This window comes from Canis lupus, chromosome 27, assembly GCF_048164855.1.
Source record: "Canis lupus baileyi chromosome 27, mCanLup2.hap1, whole genome shotgun sequence".
NCBI classification, from domain to species: Eukaryota; Metazoa; Chordata; class Mammalia; order Carnivora; family Canidae; genus Canis; species Canis lupus.
This window is the reverse complement of record NC_132864.1, coordinates 10,984,634-11,000,237: the sequence shown is the minus strand read 5'-3', so window position 1 is coordinate 11,000,237 and position 15,604 is coordinate 10,984,634. Positions and strand designations below refer to the sequence as shown.

The following is a 15,604-nucleotide window of genomic DNA, read 5'->3' as shown; positions in this document are numbered from 1 at the left end:
ATAGCTCTTATATTTGTGTTTTTGATTCATTTTGAGTTTGTGTATGTGGTGTGAGGGTAAGGGTCCATTTTCGTTTCTTTGTTTTTTTCCACATGGATATTCAGCTAATCCACATCTTTTGTTGAAAAGACCATTCTTTGAAACCTTTGAATTGTCTTGGCACCCCTGTCAAAAATCAATTGACTGGAAATGGAAATAGTGAAGCTTTATTTGTGGAAAGTCCATTATATTCAGAAAGGGTGAGTCCTCCTGCTTTGTTCTTCTTAAAGACCATTTTGAGTATTGGAGTCCCTTCATTTCTATATGGGTTTCGGAATCCATTTGTCAATTTCTGTAAAAAAGCAGCTGGACATTTCATGGTGATTATATTAACTGTGTAGATCACTTTGAGGAGTATTATCTTAACATTATTAAGTATTTCAATCTATGAACACAAGATGTTTTTACCTTTGTTTTGGTATCTTTAAGTTCCTTTCAATAATATTTTGTCATGTTCACTGTACTATTCTTACACTTTGGTTGAATTTAACTAATTTATTATTGTTGAAGCTATTCTACACAATAACTTACTTTTGATTTAATTTCATTGATTTTCTGTATTGTTTTCTCTTTCTTAGATGATTCTTTTCTACTCTTTATTTGTAAAATTTTGTCACAGATGCCATCATAAATCAAGAAAAACACTGAGATAGAATTTTTCTAGCCACTAAAATTGTGGCTCAAATACACGAAGAACTCTAAGAAATTCATTTAAAAATACAAACAGACAAATAGAAAAATGGAAGAATAACTAGAAAAATAACACGCAAACAATTCACAAAAACGCGATGCAAATAGACAATAAAAGTATGAAACAAATGTTCAACTTCCTTTTAAGTTCAGAGAGATATTAAAGTAGCAACAATGCCATGTTTTTACCTTTCAATACTAACAAAAAATTAAACAGATTGATCCTATAAAATGGTGCAAGGATATGGAGCCACAGTGTCATGTATTACTGATCAATGTGGAAACTGCTACTATATCATTGAGAAACAATCTGGCAGTACTTATTAAAATGAAAAAATGTGCATGCCCTTTGGGTTTTTGTTTTTGTTTTAAAAGTTTATGTATCATGGTATGTTTGCCACAAGTGAAGTTAACCATCTGTCATGTTACGTTGCTGTTACAACATCGCTGACTGTATTCCCTTATGCTGTGCCTTTTATTCCTGTAACTTCTTCATCCACTCTATTTATTCCTTTCTTTTTTCTGCTTGTTTTGGATTTAGTTTGCTTTTCTTTTCCTAATTCCTTAAGGTGGAAGCCTAGGTTATTGGTTTGAGATGTTTCTTTTTTTCTTCTTTTTTATAATGTAGGCATTTAAAGCCATAAATTTATCTCTAAGTACTACTTTTTCTGCATCTTGTAAGTTTTGGTATGTTGTGTTTTTCCTTTCACTCATCTCAAATCATTCTTCCAATTTCCTCTGTGATTTCTGCTTTGAACCATTTATTTTTTAAAAGGAGGCTGTTTAATTTCTCCATGTTTGTGGATTTTCCACATTTTGTCCTCTTATCCTGTTCTACTTTCACTCCATTCCTATGGGAGAACAAACTAGTGAATTTTGTTTGCGTTATTGTACTTTTCAACTCCAGGATTTCCATTTGGTTCTTTCGTTCATAATTATTCATAATTTATATTTCTTTATTGGCATTCACTCATCGCTGAGACACCTTCCTCATACTTCGGGTCTCTAAACATGATTTTCTTTTTTAGTTCTTTGAATGCATTTGAAATAGCTGGCTTAAAATATCTGCATCTTTGTCTAGTAAGTCCAACATCTGGGCTTCCTCAAGGACAGTTCTCTTGATTACTTTTTGTCCTATGCCTGGGCCATACTTTTTTGTTAGTTTGCATGTCTCCTAATTTTGTTGTTGTTGTTGAAAAGTGGAAATTTTAAATAATGTAGCAACTCTGCAATTAGATTGTTTCCTTTCCCCTGAGTTTGTATTTATTGTTTTTTGTAATAGTTTGTTTAGTGACTTTAATGAACTAATTCTGTTAAGTCTCTATTCTTTGTTGTGTGTGGTCTCTGAAGTCTTTGGCCCATGTGGTAGTCAGCCAATGATTGAACAGAGGTTTCTTTAGACCCTTGGAATTAATAAGTGTCCCAGTCTTTGCCAAGAGCTTCTCTGTGTGTTGGGACATGCTTTCTATAATAGCCAGGTATTTGACAGCTCTGCCTTAGCTTTCAGTTCCTGCTTTCATAGAACCTCAAAGTCAACAAGAAGTGAGAACTTACAGACTTGTTAGGTCCTTTCTGAGTATGAACACAGTCCTGGGCATGCACACAGCTCTAAGTTAATCATGATCTTATAGATTCCCCAGGGTAGGTATTAGCTTTTGGGAGCACCTGTGGGCATCTCATTCATCATCATTCCTTTTAAGCTGTTAGGTTAGTCTGGTTTTTTGCACCAGACTTTTTTCACCACTCAGAGGCAGCTATGAAGTTAAACAATTGCCTACAATTGCTTTTAATAAATACTTCTAGGAGAAAAGCTTTTCACACTGTGTGAACTCAGAGTGAAGTCAAATACTGATAGCCTTGCAAGTGGGATCTGCCAGGGAACTATAAGACAAGTTGAATAATGGCAATTCTTTGGGAATTAGGGTGTAAAAGATCCCAGCCCTGATCTCTCTCCAGTGGCTTTTATACTGCAAAGCTTGTGCTTTTGACTGTGAATATGGGCTATAATTTTTTAAAGCTACTATGGGGCTAAGAAGTAGGGATGGGAATAACCAAGTTAAAATGCCACAAAGTTCTCTTTCTTTAAAAAAAAAAAAAAAACAAGATTCAGATGTTTTTCTTGAATAAATACTCTCCTGGTTGCATAAGCCTTTGTTTTATTTCCAGAGTTCTAAAAAAGTTGATTTTAACTTTTTTCCCCAAGTTTTCTCCTTGCTTTTATGGAGAGAATTTTCAGATATCCTTACTCTGCCATTTCCACTGATGCTGCTGTAGTGTGCAACATTAATGGAAACTCATCTTCATAAAGGAATATAAATATGCTTTCAAGACATAAAACCTAGAGCTTGCACAAATAGGACAGAATAAAAGGCTTATATTTTGATAGATGGTGAATTTTTAGCAGTCTGTGGCACCAGGGGATGATTTAAATGTAATATTTAACAAGATAAATTGCTTTCTTATTGTGTCAGAAGCAAGTAGGATTGCCTTTGGAATTTTAGAGAGACCATTGATGGACATTGGAAAACATGGTTATAAAAATCTCAGCCACCTGTGCAAAAACTAAAAGAAGAAACATGGTTGCAGAGGTATTTAGATAAACTCACAAGCTTGGATCAGTTGTGATTGGTTGTTATGAAAAATAAAGCCACCTCCCTTGAAACTCAGTTTAGTAAAATTATTGTGGTGTCTTCCTTGAAGGCTGTGAGCTTCTACAGGGTAGAGATTGGTGTTCATTTTAGAGCCAACATGTTGCCTATTCTCATGTGTATTTGTCAAGACTTTCAGTTGTAAATTGGCTTACAATTCAAGTTGACTTAAGTAAAACAGTTTATTTCATGTATCTAATTTCCAAAGATAGAAGACACAGATATAGCTGGATTTAGAAACCCAGAAATCTTTCCCAGGACTCTGTCTTATCCTTCTCTTGTCTTTGATTTCCATTGTTTGTATTTCACTTGAATCAGTCTTTGAGGACACGACACTGGCATACCCCAATGGGCCACATTCGGTGTGCTCCTCTGTGAAGCTTGACTTGGCCATCTGAGGTCAGCACCATCTAAGTCACCTTCATTGGTAGTAGAGTGGAAGATTACCTAAAGGAAAATAAAATGTTTTTTATTACAAACAGAAGGCTGAATGGATGTTCAGCATCCGTGAATGCTCATAAGGCAGAATTAATGCATGCCCATTAAACACAGCAAACACCCATATTGCTTTTTTTTTTTTTCAGTTGCATTATGAGTAGAATTTAGCCATTTGTTCTGGAATCATGATATAGTCTCTGTTCTTTGTACACATTGTAATCATGCCCACACCCACACCACTATCCCATCTTTAGTGAGCTCTCATCTCAACTTCTGCAGTGCTTCCTGCTTCCTGTCCTTGCTGTACTCCTTAAATATAAAGGTACATATACTTCATGCCCCTGGTGAGAATGGAATACTTAGGAACGTGGACTAGAGTTACATGCTTTTGTAGTTAACTCCTTGAGAATTCATCCAGAGGAGAGGGCATATGTAAAAAAAAAAAGATCCCAACTTATTTTTACATCTTTCTTAGATTGGGTTGGCATTGTTTACAGCTGTTCATTACAAAGTTGATTTTTTTTTATTGACAAGTAGCTGTTATTTTTCAGGTTTGCTATCAGTGAATAACAAATCTATAGACTGGGAATAATGCAAGGAATTATCTTGGAAGGGTTGTTGAGTAAACTGAATGAGCAATTAATTACATGTAAAGTACTTAGAACACTGCCTGTCATCATCATCATTGTTATCACTCATTGACTCCATCTCTTACCCATCTTCAGGTTTAAGGTGGATAATGAGGGGCTGATTTAGAAAATCAAATGTGGACCCACTTAGTGCCTGAGCTGAGACTAGGGGCTCCAAGAGTGAAGGGAGCACTTGAAATGATCATCCGTTGGGTTGATTCTGGTGGAGCCTACTGTTGAGTATTCCGAGGATCTCGCTGCTGTGGCCCAGTTTCCCATCGGCTTCTCCTGTTGACTCTTTCTCTTGGACAAGCGTGGAAGAGCATCTTCACTAGAGTCCCTTTGTGAACCTGCCTGGTGGTTCTTTCATTCATTCATTCATAGAAGCAATCTCTCATAGCATCTACTGCAAGACCTACAGTTATTGAGCTCTTGCTGCTCATTATATGCCAATGAGCATATAATGTTCTAAGCTTTGCACATTTTCATTAAATCTTGATGGTACGTATTTTTATTATCTCTGTATTCCAGGGATCTCAGGCACAGGGAGAAGTAAATAACTCGTGGCAGACCTGGTAGTGGACTATAAAAAGCCATTTACATACTCCTACTCCACTGCCAACTCTACTCCAGATGCCCACTTTCCCAGCCTCCTCTGCAGGTGGGCTGGCCGTGTGACAAGCTTTGGACTTCTGATGAAAAGGAGCAGGCACAGCAGGTGTACTCTCCATCCTGCCTTCTCCCTGTGTAGACAGTGGGCAGATGGCTGGTGTGACGGATGCCATCTTGCTACATGAGGAAGTGGTCAAGAGAACGGCAGAGAAGTAGCCCTGACCTCGGGGAGTCACTGGACCAGAGGCAGCAGCCACGGTCCTCCAGACTCTGGTTATGTAAGAGGCATAATTAGACCCGTGTTGGATCACTTCACTTGAGTCAGGTTTTCCATGACTGCAGATCCATTGGAACAGAAGTTGGGCCAGCTTCAAACCGAGACAGTCCAGTTCCAGAGCCCACACATGTGACCTCTCTTCTGCACACCAGATACCATCCCCGGTTCTGTAGAGGCAACACAGGTCAGAACAAAGGGGGCTGAGACACTTGGGGAGTTTACAGTCTAATGAGTCATTAGAGATGGAAACACAAACACAAGATAAACATAGGGTGAGCTGTGGTGGTCATTACTGTGCAGCACAGCTAGGGCAGCGCTCATTCACACTGTGGAGGGCAGAAAAGCCCTATTCCTCTGAAGAAGTGGGCATGGAGGCTGAGATGGCCGGAGCAGAGGCAGGTATGGTGGAGGGCTCTGCATGGGTAAGAGCGGGAGGCATGCTGAGTGTGTGCTACCGTGGAGAGAAGTAAGAGAAGTCTGTGAGGAGGAACAGGAGGAAGGGTGAGAGAGCCGGAGGGTGGGCCAGGGTCAGATCACCACTGGCAGGGAGCATGGGCTTTATCTTAAGAATAAACAGTAGGATGCTTTCAAAGAGTTTGAATCTAGGAGAGAAATGATCTGAATTCTATTGAGATGAAAAAGAATCTCTTCAACTGTCATGGGGAGAGTGAACACAGGACATGGGTTGGAGGCCGTTGTGGCTGTCCCAGTGAGGACAGTCTCTCTGTGGGGGGGGGGGGGGGGTGGCCATGGAGATGGCAAGAATGTAACAGGTGAGACAGAAGTCATAAAGGTAGATCCTACAGGACCCCAGGGATCGGCAGAGGAAGAGAGAAACTAACATGTTCACAGATCCCTGGGCTAGAGGGGACTGGGGGCACATGGAGGCTTGGTGGGGAAGAAGGATCCTGGGTCAGGTCAGGGGTGCAGAGGTTGATATTCTGGGACTAGTTAGTTCTCTTCTGTTACTTGTGCTCTTATTTGTCTTCTTTTTAAAATATTTTATTTGTTTATTTATTTGAGAGAGAGATATGGGGGTTGGGGAGCAGAGGGAGAAGGACCAGCAGACTCTGGGCTGAGCTCAGAGACCATGCAGGGCTCAATCCCACTACCCTGAGATCATGACCTGAGATGAATCCAGAGTTGGCCACTTAACTGACTGAGCCATCCAGGTGCCCTATTATTTGTCTTCTTAAATTGAAACTGCACTGAGGGCCATGTTCATTGTTTTAATAAGCACAAGCTATATCACTTACCAAGTGACCCTTGAGTGGAGATTTGGCGAATGTTGGAAGGCACCCTGTGCAGCGTGTGAGCCTGGTTTTAGGCTGGGATGTGGGGTGGGGTGGGGTGGCAGGAGGGATTGTGGGGGGATAGGATGATGCCCCTGCCCCTGGGGGTGGAGAAGGAGGTCTAGCCATCAGGCTTCCTGAGCTCAGGCTAGGATGAAATGCTCCCGACTCCGGAATTGCAGTGTCGCACGACCTGGGAAGTTGGTCCACGCAGACGTGGTTTTAGTGGCAGGGCATGTGCTAAGGTGGAAATGGTCTGGCTGGCGGCCCCAGCCTGCTTGTGGGCTTCCCCGTGTGTGACCTACACCCTCTGCTCTCCTGTGCAGGACACGGAGGTGCTGAACACAGCTGTCCTCACCGGGAAGGCCGTGTCGGTTCCTGTCAAGGTCGTGGGCATTCAGGAGGACGGCTCCGTGGTGGACGTGTCAGAGGCTGTGGAGTGCAGGTCTGCGGACGAAGATGTTGTGAAGGTACAAGGGTCCTGACCGTCGGGCCTGCCAGGGGTCCGGTCCTCTGGGGGCCCTTCCCTTGGTCCCAGGGTCTCATTGGGCTGGAGCGAGGGTGACCACACCAAGGACTGGAGGGCTGACCCCTCTAGAGGGGGCCTATCTATACCCTCCCCACAGAGGGGACCCCCAGTCTCTTGAACAGAAATAATTTTCTTCCCCTCCTTTTGGTCATGAGATAATATTTCCCTCATTTTAGCAATCCACATGTCATCTCAATGTTTGCCAACTTTCAGTGTAAATAATATTATTTACACAACATATTTTCTTCAAATGTCTCAGTTTTTCAAACTTAAATACTAATTTAGCCTCTGAAGGGAAGGAAAAAATCTTCCTCTATTCTTCATGTTCTTCTAACTGGACTAAGAATTAAATTGACATGAGATAGATTAGCAGGAGGAAAAAACCAAAGGTTTATGAAGTGTGCACAGAGGTCCAGTCATTAAGTGGGATACCTAAAAAAACCAGCAAGGTAGGCAGTTTTTGTGCTTTTTCCACCAAGAGACAGTGAATCTGGGAGGACTTGAGAAGACAAAACTTCACTTTGGAGGCTTTAGTTAGTAAGGCATTCTATCAGACAGGCACTCTGACCAATTCAGCTAAGGCGCACACCTAGGAAGACATTCTAGAAAGAATGTGGACTGGGGTAGTAAATCAATAAAAAGTAACAAGGGATGTTTATACAGCTTTCTTGTTTTTCTTACAACTTTCTCTAAATTTCCAAGCTTGGTGATGAGGATGTCTCTTTACTTCCAGGTACAAGGAGGGCACCTTTCACATGGGAAATTTTGGGGTGCTGACGGGAAGGGCTGAGTGTCCTTGCACAGGTTATGTCTAAGTCTTTTATATAAAATAACCAATAGGCCCCTACACTTCGTTATAAAGATATTATAGCCCCTGGTCTTAATATGCTAATTTTTTGTTAATATACATTAAAATAGATGACTCCTAAAATAGAAGTCCTTCCAAGTGCCTCCTAACTTAATTTGAGTACCAGTGAGATTCAGCTCACAGTTTGGGTAATCTGGCCATGAGGCATTTCCTCTGGGTTCTTCGTTTTAATTAGCTGTATTTATGACTCCAAATTCAGCCAGGAATCAGCCCGTGGTTTATTTCATGTTCTTTGCAGGGGTCTGTGTGAACCACCTCATTTAGAGTTTCTGCTGGTGTTTTCTTGGCACTCTGCTTGGCCATTTCCTTTTGCAGCGGACACCTCCTGGAGGAGGGACTTGGAGCTTCTCTCTCAAGTTGCCAAGGGAGCCCCCAGGTCCCATCCATTCATTCTAGAAAAAACCGTACTAGGTTCTGTCTTCCTTCACATTCTGCACGTTCCTATTTAGAGGGTAAATGAAACTTGGTTCCAGGCTGAAGAACTCCAGAGTAGATAGAAAAGCCTCTAGGGTTCTCCTCATGGTAGAAAAGATCTGGGAGGGGCTGATTGCTTCTCATGGTGGCCTACAGGAGGCTGTGCCTTAAGCCAGAGATGGTTTTTTGATAAAGAAGAATTGATGTGTCTGTGAGGCCTAATTAAAAAAAAAAAAAAGTTAATCCTTAGGAAACCCAAATTTGGCACAGCCTGCTTCCTGGGCTTGGAATGCTAATTCTCCCTGGAGACAGAAGGGGGATTGGCTTCAAAGCACAGGCAGCCTTGCCCTGGGGCTCCTGGCGGTCCTTGTACTCTGTGGGCAGGTTTGATTAAACAAATCTAAAGCCTGCTGTATTCAGAGTTTGGGAAGATCTGAGCCAAGTCAAACTAGCTCCACCACACAGAAGGAGAAATACTGATGGTGCATTGTCCTTGATTGCCTTTGACCATGCATGTTATTTACCGTCCCCATGTCACTCCAGAGGGGGAAACGATGGTGTGGTTGGCATATGGAGGTGGCTCTGGGTGATGGCAGCCCAAACAAATGGCCCACATCTGCAGCCTCCTACACCTGTACTCCCTCCCAAGAGCCTAGGGTCCCTCAGGGTGGGCCACCTCCCCCCTCCACCTCCAACCTGAAGAGCTCTGTCCTCCAGTACTGCCTTATACTCACTTGTTATCCAGACACAGAAGTGAACTAGAAATATCGTATCCTCTGCCCAGTCTGATAGATACATTACCTTGGAAGACAACCGTTTGGGGAATTTTTTTTTTGTTTTTGTGTTTTTGTTTTGTTTTGTTTTGTTTTGCTTAACTTTCACTTTTGTGGCCTCACAAAGATGGAGATTTCTTCAAGCAAATTATGATCTTCAGAAGAACAAAGCAGAGTGAGAAGACCATCAAGCTCAGGGCTGCTTTTGAGACTTTTCAAGGGGAAAGCCAACAGAGCCAGGTTCTGTTGCAAATCCTGGGGCCTTAGTCAAGCGAATGGTGTTAATTAATTGGCTGTGGTATATTTATCATGGCTTTAGTGTCAATATTTGTAGCAAATGTCACCTCCACTCCAAGACAAACAGCATCACCCACAGAGCTGCACCCTGGCCTCAGTGTCCTCTCAGGGGCATTCCCAACCACGGGGGACATTTCTTAGTACCTCACGGGGAGGACCACCCCCCCCCCCCGCCCCCCTTAGCCTGCACAGGTGTCATTCAGTTACTCCTTCATGGTTGCAGAAAACACTGTATACTCCCCAGGGAGGATCTTGCGGGGTGCAAAGAAGATATTTGGTGCCTTGGAAGTTCTGTGCATTGGGACTATGATTTAGGTAAGGGGAAAAGTGTGAATTTAGGAAGATGTGAATTTTAAACAGATTGGCTTCTTTGACTTGGGATTGAATGACTTTGGGGGAATACAGAATCTGAGGACATAAGTGACTTTGAAATTTGGAAGCTTGGCCAAATCTGGCAAGATTGGGAGGGATAAATTTTAACTTCTATGTAAAAACCATACACACAGAAGGGGGTGCATCTTAATAGTAGTGTATGTATATATGTGTGTATCTATTATTTAATTTTTTGCCACCCTCTAAAAATTGTCAAATTCACGTAGAAATCTGGGTTTCTAGCTTCTTATGAAAATCACAAGGTCAGGTTGCTTCCTGGGACCCTCATGTGGAGCTGACTAGAGGGTACCCCTGTGCATAATGCCTGGGCCCTCCAAATCACCACACTCCCCACCACTCCCTCTCACTCCCCTTGGAGGCTTGTGGGGATTTTCCACTTCTTGCTGCACTCCTGCTGATAGTTATCTGATAGGTTTCAGAGGAAAGCGAGGCATGTCTTGTACCCTGGTTTCTGATAAAAATCCACAACAAATGCTAGCTCTTAGTCACCCTGATGGAGAATTTTGTGTCTTTCTAGGCATGAGAACAACCCTGGAAATTGAAGTATCTTCTTCTCATGGGCGTCAGGGGCGTGGAGGGCCCTCAACGTCTGTCACAGAGAGATGCTTGGAGGATGCCTGAGTGTGTAGCCTGGTGATGAGTAGAAAAGGCCCAGGGGCGAGGTGAAGAGGGATACAGGACAGCTCTCTAAGGCTTCCAGGGGCAGAGAAAGGAAGCCTCTCTAGCTCACTATAGAGAAAGAGAATGCAGAGGTAGTGAACCCTTCCATTAAGATTTCAGACAGAGGACCTCGGCTCATATCTCATATCCTGACTCCGCCTCCCTCTCTATTTGACCATCCCTTATCTGTAAAACAAGGATGATAATGTCACAGTGTGGAACCTTCCATAGGGAAAGTCAGTGTATACAGCAGAACAGTAATAAAAGTAATCCTGAATGAAATTCCTGGGAGAACACCTGAGTTCAAAAAGTTCAAAAGATAGTTGATATTTAAAAAAAAAAAAAAAAGTCTTGCTTTTGAGCTGCAGCCAAATCTCCTGGGGCATGTCAGTCAAGGCTAGTTTGAAAGGGAACATTGGGGATATCTACATAAATTAGATTGGAGCAAGGTTCGTGGTGAGATACGTGCCCCTCTCTTATCCTTCTTTCTTACAATTTCTGAGAGAAGTATCATCAGATGGCATCCCCCAGTCATTGTAAGCACATATAATTAAATTTTTGCTTGTCAAATCTTTACATTATAGAATCCCAAGATGGAGTTTTGGGGATGATTAAATACGTTTTTACCTAAAGGAAGCCACATAGTGCTGGATCTATAATAGATCAATAAACATTTTATCTACATACCAACATCCATATTCATATCTGTGTATTTTAACCCCAGCTTGATCGCAAGGTCTACAGAGTCTACAACTTTGTTTTATTAACAATGTCCCCCACCCAGCCCTAAGCAGATCTGGAACATAGTGGGGCTCAGTAAATATTTGTAGAATCTATTAACAAATGAATAATGAATGAATGCTAGAGTTTCTCAGAGATGGAACAGGACAGTGGGCAAGAGTGGTTGCCTGGTGTTTATTGGAGCATCTCCAGTGGATTTCCTGTTACTGGAAATCTTCAAAGAGCATGGGGGAGAAGGACGTGGCATTGGGTAAAACCTGGCCCTGGCACTATAATCCAAGGCTTCTTCTGTTCTCATGGGGAGGCTCTTGTCCCACCTGCCCATGGACACTGGCGGGCAGGGCAATGTATAAGGAGCCTTGGGAGCTACAGAGGTGGAACTCTATGAGTTTTGTCATTGGGAACTGACAGCTGAGGAAATGGGCATTAGTAGTTAAGATTTGTTGAGAACATAGTAGGTGACAGGTACTATTATAATGAGGACATTAGAAATACTGATCCATCTTGTCTTCACAACAAGTCTTCAAGGCAGGTGATATTCCTACCACCAAGTTTGTACATGAGGAACTGACATGTGGACAGTGGATGTGGGGACAGAGTTCCCACACAGCAGCCCCTGGTCATCTGGAATTGTCATCTGACGTCGTGCAGGGCAGGGGAGCCCTCCCATGAACCAGGAGCAAAGCATCATTCTGTGGCTTTCTTATCTGGAAGTCTGTGATAATGGACTTTTTCTAAGTTTGTCAAAGACTTTTGTTTTCCACCTCATCATTGAAAGGTGGTTCTCTTGCTGCTGTAACAAATTACTGTCAATCTAGTAGCTTTAAACAAAGCACATTAGTTATCTTACTGGAGGTCAGGAATCTACAGTGGATCTGTGGGGCTGTGTTCCTGTCTCCTTGCGTTTTTTAGCTTCAAGAGGCACCTGCATTTCTGGCTGTGGCCCCTCTGCCATCTTCAGGTCGGCATTAGAGCATCTTTCAACCTCTCTCTCCCTCTCTCTTCTTTCTCACCTCTAGTTCTGTCACAGTGTTTCTGACTCCACCCTCTTAAGGACCTTGGTGATTATATTAGGCCCACCTGGATAACCCAGGATAGTCCTTTTATCTAAAATCCTTATTTCAATGAACTTTCCTGTGTGTACTAGGGCTACCATAATAAGTTCCCACAAACTCAGTAGCTTAAAACAGCATACATTTCTTTTCTCCCAGATCTGGAGGCCAGAAGTCTGAAATTGAGCTATTGGCAGGACTCCACTCCCTCCAGAAGCTCTAGGGGAGGATCCTTCCTGCCTCTTCCAGCTTCTGGTGGCTCCAGGTCTCCTTGGCCTATGGCTATGTCCCTCTAGTCTCTGCCTCTGTCTTCACTGAGTCTTGCCCCTGTGTCTCCATATGGCCTTCTTCTAAGGGCACTTTGTCAGTGGATGTAGGAGCTGCCCTCACTCAGAATGATCTTACCTCAGGATCCTTAATTACATCTTAAAATTCCATTTCCAGGTAAGATCACATTCCCAGGTAGCAGGGGCTAGAACTTGGTCACAGCACTTTGGGGCCATAAGTGAGCCCCTGACACCACCACATAAGGTAACACATCCCCAAGTGCTGGGGATTAGGGCGTGGACGTCTTGGGGGAGGATCTTTATGTTGCCCACCACAATGTATTTTCTTGTCTTTGCTAAGTTTCTTTAAAGGTCCTCAGAAGAAGGAAGAAAAATGCAATTTCCATGTTGTAATTATGATTTAATCTTTGACTGTATGTATATCCTCCTGACACAGTGATGGCCTCATGTCCTCGTGTGTTGGTAATTGTACTGTTTGTCAGTGATCTGTGGTCTCCAGAGCCACTGCAGCCAGCCACACATGGTCAGCAGGGGAGCAACTCATTCATGCTTGGAGAGAAGTAAATGTAAGCTCCTGCTGGTCTTGAAGATGGAGCCCTCCATCTTTTTGGCTGCCATAATTAAGTTCCCAGCCTTCTAGTGTCAGCTGGACTTGCGATAATGAGATGCTAAAGGCCTCATAAAAGGGCATTAACATTTTAAAGTCTTCTCTGCCCCAGGGAAGGATCTTGTTTCCAAAGTTGGTCTGTGAGGAGTAAAGGAAAGTGGTGGAAGTGCTGTAAAAAATATAAAGTTTTCTGCTGCTTGCTGAACAATGTATGGGGAGCTGGTCACTAAAGAAAACCGGATGTCTCCTCTGGAGGACATCAGCTTTGATAGAGTAGCTGCTTTTCTGGATTTGGCAGCACCTATGAAAGGCCATGTGAGCCCATTTTCCTTGAGTGTTTAATTTGTAAAGAGGATTCCGTGGAAGGTAGGTGTGCCCTGAACCTGATGTTGAAGAAGCACATTTGAGCTGGTGTCACTGAGCAAGGTGGAGGCGCTTGGACTGGTGTGGTAGGTAGTGGCTAGTGGGCAGGTAGTGATGAAATCCTGCATTGGTGAGTTTTGTTTTGTTTTGTTCTCATTTGGTCACAAGTAGTAGAAACCCAAACCCTACTGTCTTAAGCCAACAAAGGGGTAGTATATTGAGTTGTACAACTAAAAGAACCAGGATGGCTTCAGGCAAAGTTGGATCCAGGAGCTCATCCTAGATGAGCTTGGTCTCTTTCCTCAAATTCTGCCTTCCTCTCTGGGGTTCTGCACATATCCTGCCCATGTTCCTGCTATTTCTTGTGCCTAGCACCCCTCTCCCATCCTCTGCACCTGTGGACATCTCAATGTCCTCTGGTCTTTGCTCTGGCCCCCCACCCATGCAGTCACCTCAGTCTTACCATTGTGCGCCCCCCACAGGTCCTCACCTCGGTTTGTTCCCCAGGTGGATACATGTCTGAGGGACTTGGCACATGGCATGTCTGCCCCATGAGGGCATAGTCCATGTCCCACTGAGGGTCCTGTCCTCTGGGTCTATCGGAGTGAATGGTTACAGCAGGACACAACTAACACACACAGCAACATCACGCCAGACTCCTTCTGCTTGTGTCAGATTTGGCCCAGTGTTCCATCCATGCGACCCCACAAGGTGAGTGTGAGCATCACTGAGTTTTATGGCTCAGGAAACAGAGTAACTGTTCTCAGTGGGTTTTGGGTAAACGGTAATCCACTGTATATCCAAATTCATCGTGCCAAAAAGTAGACAAACAGTTCTTCCTATTTCTTTGCCCATTTATAGACAGACTTTATAAAGACAGATATTTCCGGAAACCCAGATTTTTGTGTAAGAGTTTTGACTTTTCAATGTTGGCAAGTCATCGGGTTGAAAGAGCTCTGCGAGCACATGTGGCCTGGGGTGCCGGTCTGACCTTCCCGCCCTGGGACAGCAGGACATGAGATAGAAGATGACCCCCTGTCACAGGCAGAGCGGGGGTGGGAAAGGGGACGTTGTCAGAACCCCACAGGCATCGATGAAGAGGAGGCAGGGGGCTCACAATGGTCTCCTCACCGACTTCTCTCAAAAGGGTCCATGTCGGTGCTGGGCTATGACAAGCTTCCAAGGAGCTCTCAGACTGATCCTAATTTTATTTAGAGGGAGACAGAGAGAAATCCAAAGGAGGCTTAAGGCGATTCTTTCTCTCTTAGCAGTGCTTGGCAAAAATTCCTACAGAGAACACTGTTATTCTATTTCTGGGCATGAATTTCCTTCCCTTTGCCCATCACCAGGAGCCAGGCGGCTAAGAATAAGTTGTCAGGCAGCTTGGCTGTTATTGCCTGATTTTGTCTTGCTTTGTGCGGGCGATTTGGACTTTTATTGTACCTTCCTAATTGGGTATGGGCATGTATTTCCTGTTGGCCTGAGGATGGGTACTGCTGCCTTCCCGAGGCTTTCTTCCCATCAGCACCACTGTGATTTCAATATTAATTAGCTCTTTTGTTCATGTCTGTCTTTGGCATCTCCAATTAAGAGCTGACATTCTGGAATTGTCTCTGCGTCATGCAGGGAAATCTTGGAATGAGCCAGAGGAGGCCTGTGAGCCTCCCAGCCTCGCTCCCTCAGTCCACATGGAATGCTCCCTGCCCTCCTCTCCAGGTGCCTCCCATCCTCCTCAGGTCCAAGGTCGAGGCTGTGCTAGAGTCGGGTCTGTGAATGTGTCTCGAATATCAGACAGGGCCCAGGGCTCCTGGAGACATACTTATTTTGTGTTCAGTAGGAGGGAAAGGGCCCCTCACTGATGTTGCAGCGCTCGGTTCACATTTTAAACCCCTGCCTTGCGGCTTTGGTGGTGAGCAGACTGTATGAGCTCTGTATTCAAATTCACTGGTTTTCTCGAAGAATTCAAATAATTTGCACAAACTTTAGTAGTTAACT

General features: G+C 43.6%; 1 protein-coding gene across 4 annotated transcripts in view; it reads left to right on the top strand.

Annotated features, from left to right (window-relative positions):
- TMEM132B (transmembrane protein 132B) overlaps window positions 1-15,604 on the top strand; it is a 371,275-nt gene that overhangs the window by 319,496 nt on the left and 36,175 nt on the right. For 3 of the 4 annotated variants that reach the window (XM_072802149.1, XM_072802151.1, XM_072802150.1), the window contains exon 5: window positions 6,952-7,095. In XM_072802149.1, the coding sequence (XP_072658250.1) occupies window positions 6,952-7,095 (144 nt within the window). Of the gene's footprint in view, window positions 1-5,123; window positions 5,518-6,951; window positions 7,096-15,604 lie in introns of those variants that run through there. The other variant, XM_072802152.1, reaches the window with a different exon arrangement.